We start from the raw sequence: 20790 nt of genomic DNA on the forward strand, positions 1-20790 counted from the left end.
GTCAGTCACTTCCCCTTTATTGGTGGGAAATCGGTCCTTATATTTGGGTGTCCCTGCCCTCTCTGTCAGTAGTTCCTTTGTTTATTGAATGGACATATTGGGGCTGCAGCCTGGCATTGAGCCACCTTTCCTGTCCCTCTGCCTGGCATGTGCCATCTGCTCCCCCAGCAGGAGACGTTCTGTCAGGGTGTTGGCGTCCGTATAAGTGTTACTTCTCGCGTTGGTGCATGTTGGTGTGGATACATGTAAGCGTGTACAGATATAAATCCTAACTGTGAATATATGTGTGCATGTGTCTTACCTCTCGTCCCTTACCCAGCCTCCAGACCCTCCAGTCTTCATAGCAACAGGACCACCAGTAGTAATAGTAACAATAACTCCCACCTCACTTCTCCTTTGGAGGGCAAAGGTATGCTCCTCCTTTCCTCTTCCTTTCCTCTGCTCCTATCCACTTATTACTCTTGTCTTTTTCTTTTGCTACCTTTCATCTCGTTTCTCTCATCATTTCTCAAAAAACTACTTTTTTCTTGCGCAAAAATGTGATCAAGTTGCTTTGGTTCAACTTTAAGCCGTTCTCTTTTCTTCATTGGGTAGAAAGCAATAACTCATCATGGTAATAAAATTAGATCTGAGTAAAATTATGAGATTGTTTTTTCAATATAATGCTTTTTAAATTGCATGGTGTGTTCTGAAAGTGTGGGGTAGTCTAATCACTACTAATGCAATCAGAAATCTTGTAATCCATGCCTCCCCTCGTCCTGCAGGCACACTGAACGGCAGTCTGAGCAGGCCTCACAGCGAGAGCAGCGGCGAGTTCAGCCTGAGTCTGGACCAGGAGGTGTGGTCCAGCAGCGGCAGCAGCCCCGTCCAGCAGCCCACCTCCTCACGCTCCTCCCACCAGAGCCCCCTGCAGCTGCGCAGATCTCTTGACCCATCCTCCGCCGCGGGCAGCGCGGTCCAGTCCCAGATCAGGAAGACGGGATCCCCAGGGAACGAGGTGCTTTCCCTGCAGCAGTTCCTGGATGAGGGTATTGATCCTGCAGAGGTGAGGCCTGAAATTCTGCTATAAGTGCTGTTCTTAGATTTATTGGATTACAGCCTACATATGAAGTGGACTAAAATCGAACATGTTCTTCTTTATTAGTCAGTTCAGATAACGTTTGGAGTTGGACGTGAATTGTTTCCATTGTTATTTGTTCTGTCCTTAATGCTGTTTGCTATCTTTTGTAGTCTGGCAGTCAGGAGAACCTCACTGTAGACTCTCCTCGCCTCTCCACCTCCTCTGAGCACGGCCAGAAAGAACGCACTGTCACAAAGGGCCGGGGCATACTGCGCTCGTCCAGCGGGAAGGCAGCACCAGTCAACGCTGACCGGCCTCCGAGGTCTTCCGGACAACCAGGACGCCCTTCCCTGCGCAAGGCCGAGAGCACACGCGTGAAAGGCTCCGCCCCGATCCGCGCCAGCCTGTCTTCACAGGGCAAAGCAACCTCTGTCTCCGAACGGCTTGATTCAGCCTCCTCCACCCTGCCCCGGGCCAGCAGTGTCATCTCCACCGCTGAAGGTACCACACGGCGTACCAGCATCCACGACCTGCTGTCCAAGGACAACCGGCAACCCGTTTCGGTTGACGCTCCTGCTGCTGCTGCTTCCTCCAGGGCTGGGCTACGCTCGCAGCCCACACCCAGTGAGTACCACCCCAACAGCACCAACCTTAAGGGACCCCTCACCACCATCACCCCCATGCCCAAGTCAGTCAGCTTACCTTGCAATAGCTCGGAGGACCCCGACCTCTCCACCCTTGAGTCTTTCCTCGGCCCTTCCTTCACTGTAGAATCTGTATTCATGGACTCCATCTTTAGTGAGTCGGCAGACAAAAACCTCCCCTTCCTTTCTCTTAACCCCACCTTAGTCAGCAACATCAGCGGGCCTCCTGTTACAAATAAGACCCACCCTCCTCCTGTGCCGCACCACATTCGCACCCAAAACCAGACCCCTCACAGCCAATCAAACGGCCAGGTGAGATCCAGCGAGGGTGTTGATCAGAGTTGTGTAAATAATCCGGATCAGTCACTGAGCCCAGAGGAGAGGGAGTCTCTGTGGTATGAGTACGGCTGTATCTAAATGACGGGGAGGTTTCTGGTTTGCTGATTTTAATACTTGACTTGAAGAGGGAGGAACAAAAGGATGGATAAAGAGTAAAGCCATTTCCTCTGCATGTATTCGTCAGAGTACTGTCTGTCTCTGTGTGGTGTATGTGGGTCATTTTTCCCTGTTTGCTATGGTGCTGATTGGTGACTTTACTTTAATTTTTTATATTTTTTTAACCCCCATTTTCTTTTCTATGATGCGGGACTTTGACTGTTCTTCCGTCCAATACCCTTTCACACATTATTTTTTACCTCATCAGATAAGTTTTACCTGGCTAACATTATACTATTATCTGCTGCAGTGAGGTGATACATTTTAACTCGGGAATGAGAAGAAATAGAGAATTATCTAAAGCTTTCATGTGAGGCCAAAACACACTGAGCAAGTCGGTTCAAGTCACACCAGGAATCATAAAAACAGCAGGAAAAGCTTTTTTTGATAATGAGCATAACGAGCAAAGCATTCTGGGGCAATTTCTACATAGTAAAGTCAGATAATAGGTTCACTTTGCATTTTCTGTTTATTATGGTGATTCTTGGCAAGTCCCACTTTTCACCTCCTAAATTGCATGGCTTTGTTTTGTCTGTTTGACCTGAAACGTTCATTTGGATTGCTGTGATCAAAATGGTTTTCATCCGTTTGTTTCTTATGATGGTGTGTGCTGTTTGTTTTTTGTTTTTTACATTTGATATCTTTTCTGTTTTTCTTTGCTGTGTACACGTTCACTGGAGTGTTTGCTCCCCTCTGCAAATGGATTAATATGATCTGGTGGATCTAAGCTGACCTCCTGGGCTGGTGACAAAATGATGAAGCTTCATTCCCAAAACAATCAGGGCGGCATTTTTAGTTTGAAACGTGAAAGTTGACGGAGAGGACACAGAATACAGCATGGCAATAGTGATTTGGTTTTACGCAGTTTAGGATTGTTTGGGGGTATTTTAATTATTTTTTTAGAACGTGGAGTTGATACTGTAAGTTGATTCATTTGAGGTTGTTTTGTGAATGAAGCGAACATCATTCCTTTTGGTATTTTCTCCTGACACGCCACAAGTTGGATAACTTGAGGTGATATTTGAGACTGACCTATCTTGTATAGACTGCTATCATTAAGTTATAATCGAAGACGAGCACTACATATTGTGCCAATACTAGTTGAACTGCCTGTATCTACGTCCTTATTTATTTCTGCTTTTGTACTCTTTAGTTGCTGTTTTGAAGTTGCTATATTGTATTTATCTTGATTCAAAGTATCCGCAGGTATGAAGTAAATGAAAATGGTCTGTCATCACTCTGCAGATGTAACATAAGCGTTGCCTTTGTCCTACAGATGTGGAGGGCAGAAAGTCTAAAAGCAGGAGCGGGGAGCCGCAGCAAAGCTGCTAAACCCTGTCCCCCCCACCCTCGTCTGTCTGCTACCATGCTGTGAGCGCGTGGTGAGTGAGCGAGCGGGAGGAAAAGAGGGAGGGGGGGTGGAGGGTGGGGTCAGTCTTGTCTCCATGGGAACCTAAAACATGGTGTAACAGATGTCGTCCATCCTGCTGTGCGCTTGCTTTCCCCTGCTTCTCTAAGCTGTTACTCCCTCTCCCTCACTGTCCTGTCCATCCCCTCACTGTCACTGTGGTGCCAAACGCCTGTTCAAGGAGCCTGATGAGACCTGTCTGCATGGCATATGGGCCATTTTACCGTGTAGCTCTCAGTGTATGCTGCTTCCCCCCTCCCGGATCTCAAATCCCTCGACAAGACGAGCCATTCGGCTCCAGCAGCTCACCGTTTCCCACTCCTTCATAAAGCATCTCATGCTGTTGGCGACTGCTGAGTGAAGAAGTCTGTGTTTGCAGGCTGCTTATTGTTGCTGCATGGCTTTGGTGTAGCGCTCAAATCCTTCCCTCTTGCATGTAGATCCAGGCGTCCTACTGTGTTCGCTTGTCACGTCTCTGTCTTTGCTGGTACAGCTTCTGATCTTTAACTTTCTCCTTTGTCTGTTTTCCATCTCCTTTCCTTCTTTTATTTTTCTCAACTTTCTTGTCATCTTTCTTTTCCTATTCTCTCTACTCCTCTTTGATTGCTTGGGACTCAGAGAAAGGTGGCCTTGGAGCTGTGTGTCTGAAGCCTAGTAGGGTGAATCTGCTGAGACCGTCTACAGTGAGAAAAGATTGTAAAAGCCTGTCTCACCCCCCCCCCCCCTTTTTTTTTTAACCCAGGACACTTCAGTAGAGAAAAGTGGCTTCCTTCTCTGTTTTCTTCTTTCTTCCTTGAATCAAGGAAACAACTTAAAATTATTAGAAAATGTTACAGTGACAGTTTTTGTTTTCTTTCCACTAAGACTCCGATGGCAGATTGCACTGCCACGTGTCCTTCAGTGTGACGGACAGTTAGACATGCACTAGTCTCTGTGGACTAAAATTAAAGTGCCAGTGTTCACACAACAGCCAACAGGGCAACCTTGAACCAGTGAGACAGACCTTCTTCTGCCCAGTGCCATGGTCCTAAAACATTTTGTAACTGGGCAGAACGCACAAACAAAGACAACATGAAGCATGTCCGAAGAATCACAATCTGCATGGAGCAATCAATCAATCATCCCGCTTCCTTTATCCAATCAAAGAGAAATGTGTTCAACGGAAACATGCCAGGATGCCAAATGGACTCGGACAGGAAGCCATGACAGCTTGATTGAGTGAAGGTAGTGTGAGAGAGAGAAGTAGAGACTTATCATGGGAGTGTTTCAGGTCACCTATAAGGCAGAGACACACCCTGAGAAAAACCCTACATGTAGTTCATTGTCACCCTTCATTTTCATTTCACCAAATGGCACTGAAGCATCTCATTTATCACTTCCATTGTTGCTCTAATCCAGAGAATAACTGTAAAAGCACATAGTCTTTACATACTAAAAAAGAGACTCCGTAAGCAAGTGTTTAATAAATCTGTCTGAAGTATAGGTGACCTGCGACCTGCCCAGTGCAAACGGAGCATGTGCAGACTTCTGTTGTGTTGAACATGTTGGCAGTGATGAGACCCAGTGTTTTCCTCCTTTTCCACTTTTACATGAATTCATTTGATGTAATTAAAATTCATCAAGACTACCTGTGTGCGCTCTTGGTTTATTGTGTGTGCATGTGTATATATAGTCGGGGTACTCTGTTATGAGAGTGTAGTCTAATACAACAGCGCTGCAGTGCTGGAGTTCTATTTGAGCTACTGTTTGTGGTCCTTTCCTTTTTCAAAGGTGAAAAACACAGCAACTCAAATGTAGTTCTTGCAGTACTTGGTTGTTTATCTTACTGCTGAATTACTCTCGATTTCTGCGTTATTACATTTTAGCAGAATTGGTGTGTGAGTAACTTTACACAGTCAGATTTAAATACCCCAAATATGTATAAAATAACCAGTGCAATAGCGGGTGTAGTGTAACGTTAATTTGTAACTTTAGTAGATACGCATAGTTAAAAGTTAATGCAGTCTAGTACTGAAGTGCTGCAATAAATTTTACCATCGTGATGTAGGCATGAAGGGAATAATTATGTAACAGACTTTGTTATAAAATACCCATTAATGGATAAAATGACGAGAAAGGAAGGGCTGCCTTTATATAGAGGAGAGATATTAACGTCTTCAGCCAACTTCAAACCATCAAGTCAGTGATGGAATCGTACCTCATCCAGGCTCACTGATGGGAGAAAGATGACCAGGAGTCAGAGGTATGGTTCTTAAAGGCAAGTTGCGTATTTTCTGCTGCAAACAGTAGTTGAAATGTTCTGCAGCGTGCTTGCAAAATGATCCCTTCTTACTTATACTGATCATTAAAAAAAGCCTCTAATTTTCTCTGAAAATAGAACATTGTGTTTGTCTCTCAGGGCCCATTTAACTTTAAAATATGCATGAAGACTGGACTTTGTTCCCTAATAGGCACATGGGAGGCGATGTAGGCTGAATAAAGGGGTGTTTGGTGCACCCTAGAAGTGTGTTTTGGTACAGAAATGGATGAACCAATATATTCTGTGTAATTTCATGTTACCTTTAACTACCAACAGACCTTAGAGTGGGTTGGGTAATGAACACATTTTAACCACGTACATTAAAACCCAATGTAAGTAACTTGCTTTAATCTCATTGCAGGCGTAGTTTTCTCCACAGTTATATATTAACATTGTTTATATTGCAAATTTTTTTACATTAACAGTAAAGCTTTGAATAAAAAAAAACCCACACCACTTTTTTTTTTTATGTATGTTTATTAACTGTATGGTCATGCAAAAATCCAGCATCCAATTGAAACTCTGACATATGTTTCCCCTTTTTTTATTGTAAGGTTACAATGCAATAAATTCACTTTCAAGGGGCACATAAAAGCTAAGGCTTTTGCTAATCTTTTAAGCATTTTAAAGCGATTTAACATCACTTGATTTTAACATCTCAGCCTTTTCATAACCTTGAGGATGCAAATAACATAGGTTTCCATTTCTTTATCAAGTAAACAGTGAAAAATTACCAGAAAGTAGACATGCATATTTCTTCCATTTGTAAAACTGCATATATAGTGTTGCTGTTAAAGATTGTGGTTTTTAAATTATTCTCTTTAAACATCTGTTTTAAGCTTTTCACAAATCTTTTCAGCTCCTCGGTTCACTCGGGTACACTTAACACATTTCACACATTTGCCAAAGTATTTGGAGAACCTGACTGCTGAACACCATAGGACTTTTAAAAGAATTCAAATGCAGGAAAGCTACTTAAAGTATAGGGAATCATTATTCTCTTATATGCATTTGGTGCTTTTTAATCTGTGCCCTAAAGTGATCAGGCAGCTGACATCAGCCAAGGAGAAATACAGATTATACGTGGTGTGACAGAAACTGGAAAACTGAGAAACCAAAACTAGATCTTCAGGTCTTTATTATTCTAGGTAAGGGTTCAAAAATTGAACGACTCACAGGTAAGTTTATACTTAACGTTGAGAAAAAGATTCTTTGAAACTGCATGAATTATAAAATTTGGACCATGTAATTAAAGTTGCTTCGTGAAAGTGGATATTTCTAAAATCATCTTACGCACTGTTTAGATCCATCATAACTTGCTACTAGCAGTCCCTGTCTTGGCTTGTTGTTGCCACCTGCAATTAAGCAAAACACGAGAAATATCTAATTTTTAAGGTTAATTATGATCAAAGAAAGTGGGGATGAAATTTAAAGTGTATATTTTTTCCATAATATTTTTTTCTCTTTTTTACTAAACACACCCAATTCAAAGTAACCAGGTAAGCATATGCACAACCCAAAATCTCATGCTCTTCGCTCTGGTTCATGTAAGTTAATATTTTATGCACAAAACTCTGGATGAGCATAGCAGCTCTAGCCACTTCCTGTTCAAACCTTCTGTTTGTGAGGGGCAGCCAATCAGGAAAAAAAAGCTACCTTAACCTAAGACCCGAACTCTTCCACGACATGCATTTTTAATTTCTCTTTGATATTTGGGCATATTGGGGCCCGATGAATGTAAAAACAAAGAATTACCAGATTTTTTTTAACCTTATTTTTGTTTTTAAGAAAAGTAAGAGCCACATATATAGGATATTCGTTTGAAATTTTGATAGAACAGTAGCAGCATAATGTCCTCATAAGTGGATATCAGGCCCTTGCAGAGCAAAATTGAGTATTTAAGTCTAAATGACCCAAAATGTGTTGTCCACATGTGTGGACGCCAGGTCCTAAGAGGTTAAAGGAGGGGGACAGGACAGAATTTTTTTAAAGTTGAATAATAAAGTCAGTAAAAGTCCAAGAATAAAAAATATGGAGTTGCAACAGGATACAGATGGATCTGCACACCACCTGTGTGACGAAAGTGGTGAGCGAACCACTGTAAGGTCACAAACGTTGAGGAATCACTGTTAACGTTTAACTGAAAACGTATTTGTTAAGCCTGTGCAGCTCACATATTAACATCAATGATGTCTCACTTCCAGCCTAACAAAAGCAGACCAGAGGTGAGTGCAAGGGCCCTAAAATAGTCAAAACTTAATGGAATTCAACCTTTAATATTTTTGGTTTTGCCTGAGCTTCCTCGGCTACAGCATATCAAAATATTTGAGTCTAGCTTGGTTTTGTCATAATTGACCAAAAAAAGCTTGATGTCAACTGTCCAAATACTTTGGCAAACTCTGATAAATTCCCCTCCTAAGATAGTCGTTAAAGCCTAACTGTATTTTCCCCATTCCATTTAAACATTCTCATAAGTGTGGAAACGAGCACACACACATACATACACGCACACAGACACACACAATGAAAGAAAAGCATCTCATCAATTTGTGGTATCAACAAACAACTGAGCACAAATGGAACTACTGAACCATACAAAACATCACATAGTTTCAGTACTGGTTTTACAACGCTTCATTGTGGTGCAAAAAGTGGGAGGAGACACAGTTTTCATGGCATGTCAGATATGTCCACAGCACAGGCGCTTGATACAGTAGGGTGGGGCTCACATATGATTTAAATTTATTTACTTTTTCTTTTTTTTTTACAGTCTGTTTACCGTGTTAGCGCACAGATATGTGATGTTCCGAAGCATCGATGTGGTTTCTGCACTTAGGTGACCACCAGCAACAGGACGGGTGGTGCATGAGTTACTATTAAGCGGCGCCACACGGGACAGGACAGATAGCAAGCCTCACCCCTCCACTGGTACAAAGTCACACACTCACAAAGTTTCTACAACACAGTGCTGCAAAGTTTAACCACTGAGACACAGATATGTTATTTTTTGTCCTCTTAAAAGGCAGAATCTTTGATCTCATGTGCTTTCATGATGTGAATTCCAAAAATATTTAACAAGAAGAAATCTTTATCCCAACATTTCAGCATTCGGTGTGTGCAGTGATCTGTGTGAGGGGATGAATCTCCATTCAATTCAAACCCTTAATATTTTTAACCTCTGCATAAAACAAATGGAAAATATCAAAGATTAGATCAAAACACTAACAGCTACAACATTTACAACAGAATCTGACAAAAAAACAAAACTAAACGGGTCCAAATTCACTGACTGCAGTTGATCAGCGAAGGTCCCAGAGCCCTCTAGCCAGTGTAGCCCTCTTCCCATCGTGCCTTTTTTTTTAAATTTCCTCCTGTCCATTCCCTCGGCTGCATTCCTTTTTAAACATGCTTTTTTTTTCTCTTTTTTTTTTTTTTAAATAATGCCAGGACTTCACACAGAAGTACAGCAAGCCAAGACTGACAATATACAAATTATTTCAAGAACACAATCAGAACAAGAGACAGGCATAAAGGTGACATCATCATCACACGTTGTGGTGCTACTAAGATGGTAGTAAGGGCTGGTTAGCGAAGGTCACGACAAATGTGGAGATTGTAAAAGGGAAGAAATGATGAAAGTAGAGTGGCAGAGGTAGGGTGAGAGGGAAGGATTTTGGCAAGCATAACCTGAAGTTGCAGAAAGGTTCACTCCCTCAGAAGAGCGACCACAACAGCATCGAGTCTTAAGTGTCTGTGCAAAAACAGTACAGGCCATCAGAGAGTTATGATAAATCATGCTTCACATCAAATACACACACACACACAGACACAAACAAAACTAAAGAAAAAAAACTAAAGAGTTAGATTGAGAGCATCCATGCTTTCAGACCAGGTAGTTTAGAGACGTGAGGAGCTTTAGACTTTGACCAATGGCGCTGCCTAGTGTTCCAATGCACACAGTGCAGGGCAGACAGATGGAAGCCTTCTGCAACTTCAGGATGAGCTGGCCTGGATGCCGTGTCTAAAGCTCAGGAGAGGCTCCACCTCAAAGGCTGGAGCACAGGGACTTTGTGTGTGTGTGTGTGTGCATGCATGTTGCATGTGAATATGTTTGTATTTACAACACGGGACCAAATAAAACAAAAACAAAAAGCCAAAAACACCATCCCATTCATCTTCAGCTCCCCTACCTACACCTCAGAAGTAAATCATGCCTCCCTCCACCCCCTTTCGTCCTATATAAATATCCATTTATACACTATTCTGTTAAATAAAACCCCTCTTGATTAAAAATGATTTTTTCCAACACAAAATACTTTAAAACAGTATCCCTCATTCAGGAGATAAAACGTTTTTCAGAATACATATTACAAAAAGACAAAATAAAAATAAAGGTCCCTTCAGTAACACCTGAACCCCCTTAAAACATCGTGTGCAGACACTCAAATCTGACACTTAAATCTGGTGTTAAATTCTGATATTAGTTGCTCCCGTTCCCATAAACCCCACCCACAAATACCTTACAACTCTAAAACGACTGGATTCAAACAGACGCTCTGAACAGAAATCACTTTTCCCCAGACGTCCTCGCTGCCCCGGTCTCTGTGCGAAGTGTACTTATTTTTCATTTGTTATACATAATTTTGAACATGTTAATACTTTTCCACGCGGCAGACGAACAAAGAGTGGGGAAATGAAGGCCATGGGAGAAAAGGATCGGGACAGCATCACCCCTGTGTTGCCACCAGAAGCATGCACCATCTGCAAAAAGGGGCTGACATCAGCTGGGCCCCAACATCATCTAGCTAGGGTTGGACTGGATTGGTGTTGGTCGGTGTGGTCGGTCATTCAGTCGAGCTTTTAAGATATGCTTTTTTTTTTTAAATTTTTATTGGTTTTTGGTTTGTGGCTTTTTTTTCTTTCTTTTTTTTTTTTTTAAATTGTAAGGTATGTTTCCCACATTTGTGTTTTCCAAGCAGCCTCTTCCTGGGCAGGATCCAGACACCGCTCCGACCACGGAGAATAAATGCTCCCAATAGCTTTAGACTTCAGGCAAAGCTGGAAAAAGGAGAGCACTGCGGTTAGTAAGTTGTCTCAGGGTTGAGGATGAGAACTAAAGGACACAGAGCTTATGCTTTCCCACTGAGCCTGAGATCTGTGGACTCTTTTAAAAAGCAGGTTAAAAACGAATCTTTTTAAACTATATTTTCAGCTATTTTCTGTGATAGTTATCTTGAAAAGCGCCACATAAATAAACTAAGAATATTTTACTGTGTTATGGATCCTTCTCAGCTTCCACAGCTGGTGGACTGAATGCAGTGGGGAACACAGGGCATCCCGTGTAAAAAGCCCCTTAATTTTTCTATTAAACTGACTTGTTTTCACCATTGTCTAAATACAATAAAAGGAATATCACTCTTCTTTTACGCTCATTTACTTATACATATTGCATTACTTATACATATTACAGGGATAACTCAGTAGGTAGAGTGGTCGGCTTCCCTGAGGTACCCCCGAGCAAGGTACACTGGCTGCCCACTGCTTCCCTGAGTGAATGGGTTAAATGCAGAGAGGAATTTCCCCACAGGGAGCAATAAAGTATTATCATTATTATTATATTGATGGACAACATGCTTCATATTGTATGCGACTCAGCTCTTTGCCTAATAACACTCAGTTTACTCAACAACTCTTAATATCTCTGATTACAATGAGTACCTTTAAACTCTGATGGATATCATTAAACTGTCACACAAGGCTGTTTCTCTAATGTGCCACTAGAGTTTTAGGTGATCTAGCTTTAGCCTAAGCTGTTGAAATTTTATACACAAAAACCAAAATAATGGAGTATCAGTTGTAGAAGTTGCCTAGTGACAGAAAAAAAGTAGTTTGAATTAAAGTTGAATGCTAAAGTGTGTGATAATGTAGATGGGAGATGGACAAAAAGATTTCAGTGCTCTAAGTGTTAAAAATTGCAATTTAGATTGATGCTGCACACCAAAAATCATTAAAGAACCCAATAACCTGTGCGAAGACATTTTGCAGTCCACATTAATGCTTTTATGCGGCATTGAACTGTTATTGCACCTTCCAGGCTGTCGTATTGAGGTGGTGGTATCACCTTACCTGGGCCTGAGTTCTCAGTTCACTGCAGGGGTGCAGCTGGTGCCCCTGAGCAGTGGAAGTGCACATTGAGCCATTTGGCGTCACGGCGATGCCACACACGAGTCTCCTCAGACTGGCAGGAACGCGGCCGTCCCTGACCGTCGATGTACTGCGTCAGACGAATGTAGGCGATGCAGGCGGCATCCTCGCCGATCAGATGGACATGGGGGTTGAGGATGGTGGTGTGCACCGGTTTGCTGTTTTTACTCAGAACTATGATGGAAAAATGCATTAACTTCATTTGTAAAGGTAGAATTGACACATTGTAGTGTTTATGGCTTTAATGTCCCAGCTGCATTTATTCCATATATTTTTATTAATTTAATATTTTCTTTAATTCACTGGATTCACCACTTCAAAACACTGATGATCTGCTAGATTTTAGATTGTAAATTGGACAAAAAAATGTTGTTATTAATTAAAAGAAAAGAGAAAAAAAAGGAAGAAAAAAAAAAACACCAAATCGAGTAACTTACGATTCTCAAAGTAGAACTTGTGAAAGTCCATTCCCTCGACCAAGTTTCCGAGGGCCTCCGGTTCAAAAGAAGTTAGTCCTGGATCACAGATTCTCCTGTGAGGAAAAAGCAATCAAGAGAACAATGACAAAGAGCAAAATCTGCAAATCTGACCAAAAAATAAAAGGAGAAATTCATAGTAATCTACAGCACTGTGAAAAAGTCCTGAGCTGTCTCTAATTTCTTGCTAGGAAAATGGGCTCAATCTTTTACATGTTTAAACATGTACATAAATGCAGCATATAAGGCAGAAACAGAGTTTGTATAAGCTTGAACAACCTAAAGTCAATATTTGGTATGACCACCTTTACTCTTTAACATAGCCTGAACTTTTATGCAAGCTTTCTTGCAATTTCTCCTGGAGTAGTTCTCCAGGTATCTTGAAGGAAATTTAGGGCTCTTCTTTGGATGTTGGCTGCCTTTTGTACCTTTCTCTGTCAAGGTGATCCCAAACTGCTTCAGTGATGTTGAGGTCCAGGCTCTGGGTAGGCCAATCCATGGCGGATAGTGCTCCATAGTGTGTTTTCTATTCAGGTATGCTTTTACTGCACTGACAGTGCAAATGAAGCTGTTGCCAATCAGATACTTTCCCGATGGTAATACATGGTAGATCAGACTCTGATGGCCTCACTATTGAACCTCTTTCCTAACCTCCTCCATTCATTCTGATGACAAGTTGAACCAAAAATATCAAATTTGGATTCACAATGCCATAAAAGCTGTTGGCACTGACTTTTAGCCCAGTTCTTGTGAAATTTGGCATTCAGCAGCCTTTTCTTCCAATTTCTCTTAGGTAAGAATGGCTTCTTACAGCCATCCTTTCATTTAACCCATTACAGATGAGGCATCTCTCAGGTTCTGTGTCAGGTCTTTCAAATACTGTTCATCTCTTGTAGATACATTTTTAAGTTTGCCACTTCTTGTTTTTGTCCAACACTTATCAATCTTTTATGGACACACTGCACACCCTTCTGAATGCAACACATTTGCAGCTAATAGCTCTTTTTTTATTCTTGTGTAACTAACACAAGTTTTCAGGTGGTTCTCTGCTAAGTTGTCTGTGTAGACACTTTATATGTGAATGATTCACAAGTGAGTGTTAAGTGGCTTAATACAGCAAGGAACCCCCCCCCCCCCCCCAAAACATTCCTTTCAAAATGGTCACATACTGGACTGTAAAAAGCATCTAAGCTTTGAAAGACCTCGGACAGCCTGGAGAACTATTGCTCAAAACTTTAGCACAGAGCTGTAAAAGCACTTGAACACTGATGACACACAAAATTCTATTGATTTCTATATATAAACTTACGTGTAAGCCTCAAAATCGCCATTGTTGATGGCTTCAATCAGCTGTTCAGTCATCTTTATTATCTCCTGTTTACGAGCTGCAAGCAGAGAGAGGAGGAGTTGGTGGGAAGAGGAGGGCGGGCACACAAAAGAGGTCACAGATTGTCAGGGATCATTTGGAGGCTGAACATGCACATCCCACACCGCATGCTTTCCCTCAACTTACTGCCTGACATTTGAAATAAGCTCTACACACGGGAACACCGCCTCTGGTATAAATGACAGTGACATTTAAGGTCACCCAAACACATCACACACTTCAATACTGAACACAGAATCAAAAGTATTTGAAGCTGTATGCAATGTTCAACAGGCCACTGAACCCTGAAATCTCTAAAACAAACATGTAAGCTTACTTCTCTTGACAGAAGGAATTCCAAAAATATTTCACAAACAAAACCGATCATTTACTACAGTTTTTGAATTTGAGAGCACCCAAAAATACTGCAGAAGGTTAATCATCGTCAAAAACACCAGTTATTAAACTGAATCTGTAGCAGAGTTGATCAAAAAGCCACTAACTCCATGTACGCACTCACAGCGTAACCAGCAGAGATTTTCACACACATGACTTTATGGATTCTCATGTTGTAAATGACATCAGCTAACATGCAGCAGCTAAGCCAGAACGTCCAGCAAAACTCAGACCTGCATGTCCATAAAGTCTTCTGTCAACAAATGACGCACAGTTTGAACAAAAGGCTTTCGGAGCCTTTGCACAAACACACCAAAACCTGCCTGTCACTTACTCTGCTGCAGGTTGCTGCTGCCTGTGGGGGGTGAAAGAGTGAACTCTGGTGCAGGACACGAGCTCTGAGCTGGGCTGGGCTGAGCTACAGGAACACTGGGGCTGCTAACAGCCTCCTGCAGGGGAGCAGCTGCAGGTAGATACAGTCATCCCGGTAAAATAAGGTTATATACATGACTTTGCAATATATGAAATAGTGGGTTGAAGAAGTTGGATACAGATATAGTACAGAAGGGAAGCAGTAAACTGTAGTTATATGAGAGCGCCAGTAGATGGCAGCACAGTAGGGCTGGAAATGGTACAAGCGCCGGTGATGGCTCGAAGAGCTAAAATTCCTATTCATGTGTCGCTGTTTTACCACCATAATGTCTTGTGTTGCTTGTTTTATTTTGGTCTTGAAATATTGTTGTCTGGTGCAACAGGAAAAGGCCAGAAAGGTCAGAGCTGAGAGGCAAATCGGGTGAACTGCAGCTGACTTACAGGTGAGTGGTGGGCACTGAGGAGACGGGGTCTGCGCCTGCTCCTCAATAGTGCTGGACTGTGTTAACCCTGCACTGTCTGTACTGGTAGAGTCACTGGTGGCTGCTGCTCTCATCACAGGACACACATACAAACAAACATACAGAAACATGCTGATTGGCAGGCCACAGGATGTTCCTAAAATCTGAGAAGAACTCATCATTTGTCCATCCATAAATCCACCTTAAACTCACTGGCTGCCAGTGTCATTCACATCTTTGAAAGGTATGCAATTTTAAGCCTCACGTAAACCAAAGGAAATCCGCAAATCGTCAAGTTTATTGAATGCTATACTGCAAAATGACGTCTCTATAAGCTGGCTAAATGTTTTGGCACTACAAGCTATTGCTGCGCGTATTATCACACAACGCAAGATAAAAAGAGTGACACAAAGAGCTGATCTGCAACATAGAAACCAGCTGCACAAACCAGAAACTACAAAGAAACACAAGCTGGACATGACACACGCGCTACACTTGTGCTCTGAAGTGAGCGCGCTTTCAGCATTAAGACACAGCAGCCTGATGTCTAATTTCAGAGATTAAGTTTGAAATGAGAAAGATCACACACAACACAACCTTCAACAACTGAATTCATTACTGGCCTCAAATGTGCAGCAAATACAAGTCCAGGACAAAATGGCATAAGATTCTGCAGCAACGGTTTAATTACAGATGGTTTTAGGAGACTGCAGCACAACTAAATTTAAAGTGAAGAGTTTTAGTTCATCGTGTTGCAGAAGATTGGAAATCTGAACACAATCTGCTTGATATATCTTATTTGTTCTTTATCTTTAAGGCCTTTCCTGTTTTCTTCTTGTGTTTTGTGTTAGACACAAGCTTTTCTTACTGTTCACTTGAAGCACTTAAAACCACAAGTCAATTTTACCATAGTCACAAATCACTTTATTCTACGTATTTACGCATTTCTATCTATACTCTATTCACATCTCCAGCCAATTTAATATGCATGTCTTTGTCCGGATTACCAGATGGAAACACAGCAAGAGCCCGGAGATTCAACCCCAGAATGTTCTTGCTGTGAAGGGATGGTGCAAACCACTGCGCACAACCTGAAGATTTAACATCCAGAGTAGACAAAAGAGCTAACACTAATCAAGCAGATTCTTTCATCCAACAAATTATAAAAGCATTCAAACTCAGAGAAAGACAATAGAGACACGATAAACAAAGGCGTCTTGATTGCATGTTAGTAATGATGCTTTTTAAGATCAAGTGGTAGTAAATCCATGAACGTCGCCTTAAGTAACAGGATTAACTCCTTTCTAGGAAGCTGCAGGTAGCTCTGTGCTACTTCATTCAACTGAGAAACCTTAAAAGGTCATCCCTGAGGCTGAAGATGGCTTAATTAAAGGCTTAAGTGGTGTTTGATGGCAGCATACACACACTCACGCAAACAACAATCGAAATGAGGCAAAGATACCGTCACGTGGAACACACAACAGTAAGCTTTGGAGGTGTCATTACCAAGGGATCCTTTGTTTGGACTTATTCAGATGATGATGTAATTACTGTAAGAGCAGAATACTCCTGTTCTCTACACACAGCAGTGTTTACTCTCAGTCATTCTTTCTAATCCCTGCCGCAGATCCATGAGGTACTGCTCACCAAAGCCATGGCTTTCACTTTCTAATACAACTGTGATTAAAAGTCACAACGGGCAGAACTTTAAAGTGATTACAGCATCTTTCAAAACATTTGCAGATAATCCTCCAGTAAAGACAAAAAAATTACTTTGAAGTAATAAACGTTCGTTTCATTTGTTGTTTGCAGAACAATCTATCCCAAAAAAATGGCAGGACTGCAAACCTTCATCCTGCTTTGATATTTAACTTTCTTATAGCTCAGTCACTTAAGTAAAAATATGAACCTTGCAACTAAGAAGAAAAAAAAAAAGATGGTTCATTGCACTGAATTTTATTTGACAACTGATTACCCGTATGATTGCACAGGTCACCTGGTGGGATGCTTCTGACTCGACTGCAATCCTTCTCAGGACAGATTAGTAAATGTTTGTATATAATTTCCATCTGATTCACAAACAAACATTGTCATCAATGACCACAACTCGTCTGCTGCATGGCTTTTTACAGCAAGGACCCAAATCAAATGGTTGTATTCTGGTTATAATGCTTTATAAAAGCAAGGTTGCAGTTAAATATCTGTCCTGGAGCAATACATCTCTCTTTATGGAGAAATCTTCTGAGTATAAGTAGTTAATGTGAATTTCTGTGTGTAGGAAGCAACGGATTTGTGCCGACTTGTCACCGTTAACTCCCATATCATCACAAGCAGACTGCATTTAATTGCCAACCTGACATTATCCAATCAGGACTGACTCCTTTGTCATTTCATTGCCGTTCTGATACACCAAAGTTTCTTTGACGACTGCAACTGACTAGTCACACACCTGGTCCCCGTCTTATAGCATCTATTTCAATGCCAAGAAGATCACAAGTTCACATGCTTGCAATATTTTTGGTCATTTTCCCTAGCGTGAGTGCAGCATTGAGGACAAGGCTCACCCATTAGGCCCTCCTACAGGAATTAGTCGAGACAACAGAAAAAGCATATTATCTGGCATAGCAGTACTGTTTAAGTCAGTCAACATGCACAGCACAGCGTTCAGACGTAGCGTTTCTTTCCTGCAATGCTCCTCCAACTCCAAAACGTACTGACTATCCCAGCCTGAAGTGCTCTGACGGAAGCTCTTTGCAGTGGAAAAGCAGAGTTGACAGATTCCTGAAAGCTCTACCTAGAGGACATGCATCACCTTAACATAAAGCGAGGAAATAAATATTTTGTCATTTTTTTAATCTATCTGATCTGGATTGGATGCAAAGTGAACCAATGCATGCAGAGTAGGTGAAAGTTGGACAAGTACCTTTCCTACCTTTCATCTCCTCCTCTTCTATGTTATTACAGCTCTCAGTGGAGCCCTGTCAAACACAAAGGGGTGAGACAAAAAGAGAGGTGGATGGAGAGAGGAGGAGTGGGTGGAAGAGGAAAAAGTTGGATAAGGGAGAGGTGGACAATCATCTTTTAATTTGTAGCTGAGACAGGTTTGGGATGCTCTAGACGCCTATAAAAACACAGAGACAACCTGATGGACAGATGGACGGGTACATGACTCCCTCCCAGGAGCACAAACCAGCCAGAACAGCAGCGAAGAGAAGCGCAGAGAGCCACACATTACGGCAACGTGTGGGAGCAGTTTAAAATGAATTTTTAACAGGAAGGCGTGTGTGAGAGAAGATTAGTGCAGAACCGCTTCTCGAGAGGAAACATGCCCATGTGGCAACGTGAGAAAAGTTTCAGTGGACAGGAAATAGTGCAACACCATCAGCATTTGAATATGTAGTGACACTGATATTTAACAAACGTGTGTGCACCAACACAACAGTGAAAGCTGTGCGGCACTTGGTTTCTGTTTTAGTAAAGAGTCTGTTTGTGCTGCTTTTAAAGACAGTGCGTGTAGGATTTTCTCTTTCACATAAAGAGTAGTAGTAGGGTACCATGAGTATTTGCAAGTTTGGAAAAGGCAATAAAAAGTTTGTAGTCTGTCAATATCAGGTCCTCTGAGGGGAAAAAACCTGAGGATCAACTAAACCATCTCAAAGGGAAGCAGATTGAAAATAATAATAAAAAAAACTATGAAAATATCAAAGGTTGTATTCCTGTGTTCTTACATAAGCAGACTATCACCTTAAACAAGAAGTGTATAATTATTTTAATGGTGGTGTATGCAGAAATATTAGAGAAAATCCTCCACGAGTGTTAGTTAGTAGTGGCTGGTGGTTTGAGGCTGGAGTAGAAGCAGCTTACCTTGGTGCCGTCTGCTGGGTTGTGTACAACAGTTGTCTGGGCTTCCTGGGGGGAGGTAGGAGACACTTTACCATGCAGGGAGTGTATGATAGGGAGGGGGTGGGCACCAGCAAAAGATGCCAGGGAATATCATGACGACAGACGCATGAGGGCACACCAAAACAAAGCACAGTGCAGAGGCTGTGGAACATTTATGGTAATAAAAATCCACGATTGTTGATGTCAAGGCGCTCAGTATCAGTCTGTTTCCCCATTCACCAGCACTGTGGCCTACAGGACTGTTTTAGAACCTCCGAAATGGATGAAAACAGCCATGAACACAGCTGTACACATATCCACCACCAGCCAAGGCCATGACTGAGGAGGAGGGGTTTGCAATTTGTAAACCATATTAAAAAAACCTACACATAGCTAGAGTGACTTTAAAGCTAAGCTAGTAAATGGATAACTACTAGATAATCTTTCACATCTCAACCCTCCATCCCATGTGGGCTGAAGACTGGTTTAATGGTGAATTGTGTTTGTGCAACAACTCCTCATCCCCAGCCTTGACCCTGTGACATAAACATTTAGCACAAAGCAATTCAAGAGCTCAAGTACTGGACAGTTTGGAAAACAAACCCACGGTATCCTGGTTTAATCAGTCAGGAGCACTTGCATGATCTCCACCAACCCTGGACCCAACTTTTAGAAGATGCAGCCCCTTCAGTGACATATGGGATTATGCAGAATTTAAAGTATTATAAGTAACGGCAGCGAGACGACAGTCCCAGGTTGTAAACTCTTATGGGGACTGGTCCAGTTGCTGGGAAGGCAGTCTGGGCTCTATAAGAATCAAATATATAGATATATATATAAAATGCATGCATTCTTGCAGATTAAAATAAAAATACTGATGCTGTTATGTTTGTGTGGTAAATGTCGTATACTGTATATAAATGATGGAAGCCTTTTATAAAGCTTTAAACTGAGGATTTTGACTGTTGCCATCTTCTGTTTTGAAACTGGAGAGTGTGAGGGCTGGCTCTGACAAGAAAAGGCAAGCTAAGGTAGGATGAGTTTATCTTCCCTCATCCTTCTTTTTGACATTATTTGGGACTAAATTTAGCAAAAAGTTCTTATTTGTTTTAATGTAATCTTTATTTTTACAAGTAATCCCACTGACATTCAGACAAGCATGACAAAATTACAACAATAAAATACCAAATCTTTTTTTTACTATGTTATATTCAATGAGACTAAAAGCTAGCAATGAAGACTGGAAATATCTTGTTAAAGAAAACAAACAGTATCAAATGACATTTTGACTTTATAGAGACAGTTAATTACTGGAAATATTCTTAAGTCTTCAAAACACCTATTTGTGCTAGATTTTGTTACTTAGATGTTTTGGTTTACAGTCTTATGCTAGGCTTAAGACATGATAGGCATGATATTTATTTATTTCCCACTAATGCAATGGACCATTTCTGATCATTTTAGGGTTTTTTTTTAATTCAAGTAGCCAGATCAAACTATCAGGAGACAGAAAGTTTTTGTATTAATTAGAAATGAAGTACACATTAAGTGCACATTTCCTTGTCGTGTGTTATGTTGCCATCGTTTCCATTTAACCAACCTGAGACAAACATCGTGCAAACTCTTGTTTGTTGTATAAATGACTCGATCCCACAAACACAGGGGCTGCATCCTCTTGCAAAAATATGGCTTGTTTTTCATTTGTCAACTCAGGCTGCTGTTTTACC

The 20790-nt window shown here is 41.4% G+C and overlaps 2 protein-coding genes across 35 annotated transcripts in view; one reads left to right on the top strand and one right to left on the bottom strand.

Annotated features, from left to right (window-relative positions):
* Nucleotides 1-13721, top strand: part of ccdc88ab (coiled-coil and HOOK domain protein 88ab) — a 71716-nt gene extending 57995 nt beyond the window's left edge. For 5 of the 8 annotated variants that reach the window (XM_085181682.1, XM_085181681.1, XM_085181685.1 and 2 more), the window contains 3 exons: nucleotides 320-409; nucleotides 765-1045; nucleotides 1231-3581. In XM_085181682.1, the coding sequence (XP_085037808.1) occupies nucleotides 320-409; nucleotides 765-1045; nucleotides 1231-2121 (1262 nt within the window). In that variant the 3' untranslated portion in view covers nucleotides 2122-3581. Of the gene's footprint in view, nucleotides 1-319; nucleotides 410-764; nucleotides 1046-1230; nucleotides 3582-4225 lie in introns of those variants that run through there. The other 3 variants (XM_085181683.1, XM_085181686.1, XR_014877415.1) reach the window with 2 other exon arrangements.
* Nucleotides 6364-20790, bottom strand: part of camk2g2 (calcium/calmodulin-dependent protein kinase (CaM kinase) II gamma 2) — a 76820-nt gene continuing 62393 nt past the window's right edge. For 5 of the 27 annotated variants that reach the window (XM_085181709.1, XM_085181722.1, XM_085181714.1 and 2 more), the window contains 6 exons: nucleotides 19046-19090; nucleotides 18114-18159; nucleotides 13896-13971; nucleotides 12548-12642; nucleotides 12033-12284; nucleotides 6364-10964 (listed from right to left, as the gene is read on the bottom strand). In XM_085181709.1, coding sequence (XP_085037835.1) covers nucleotides 12052-12284; nucleotides 12548-12642; nucleotides 13896-13971; nucleotides 18114-18159; nucleotides 19046-19090 — 495 coding nt within the window. In that variant the 3' untranslated portion in view covers nucleotides 6364-10964; nucleotides 12033-12051. Of the gene's footprint in view, nucleotides 10965-12032; nucleotides 12285-12547; nucleotides 12643-13895; nucleotides 13972-14682; nucleotides 14812-15161; nucleotides 15267-18104; nucleotides 18160-19045; nucleotides 19091-20790 lie in introns of all 27 variants that reach the window. The other 22 variants (XM_085181723.1, XM_085181721.1, XM_085181712.1 and 19 more) reach the window with 7 other exon arrangements.

The sequence above is a fragment of the Neolamprologus multifasciatus genome, chromosome 13 (genome assembly GCF_963576455.1).
Source record: "Neolamprologus multifasciatus chromosome 13, fNeoMul1.2, whole genome shotgun sequence".
Taxonomy (NCBI): domain Eukaryota; kingdom Metazoa; phylum Chordata; class Actinopteri; order Cichliformes; family Cichlidae; genus Neolamprologus; species Neolamprologus multifasciatus.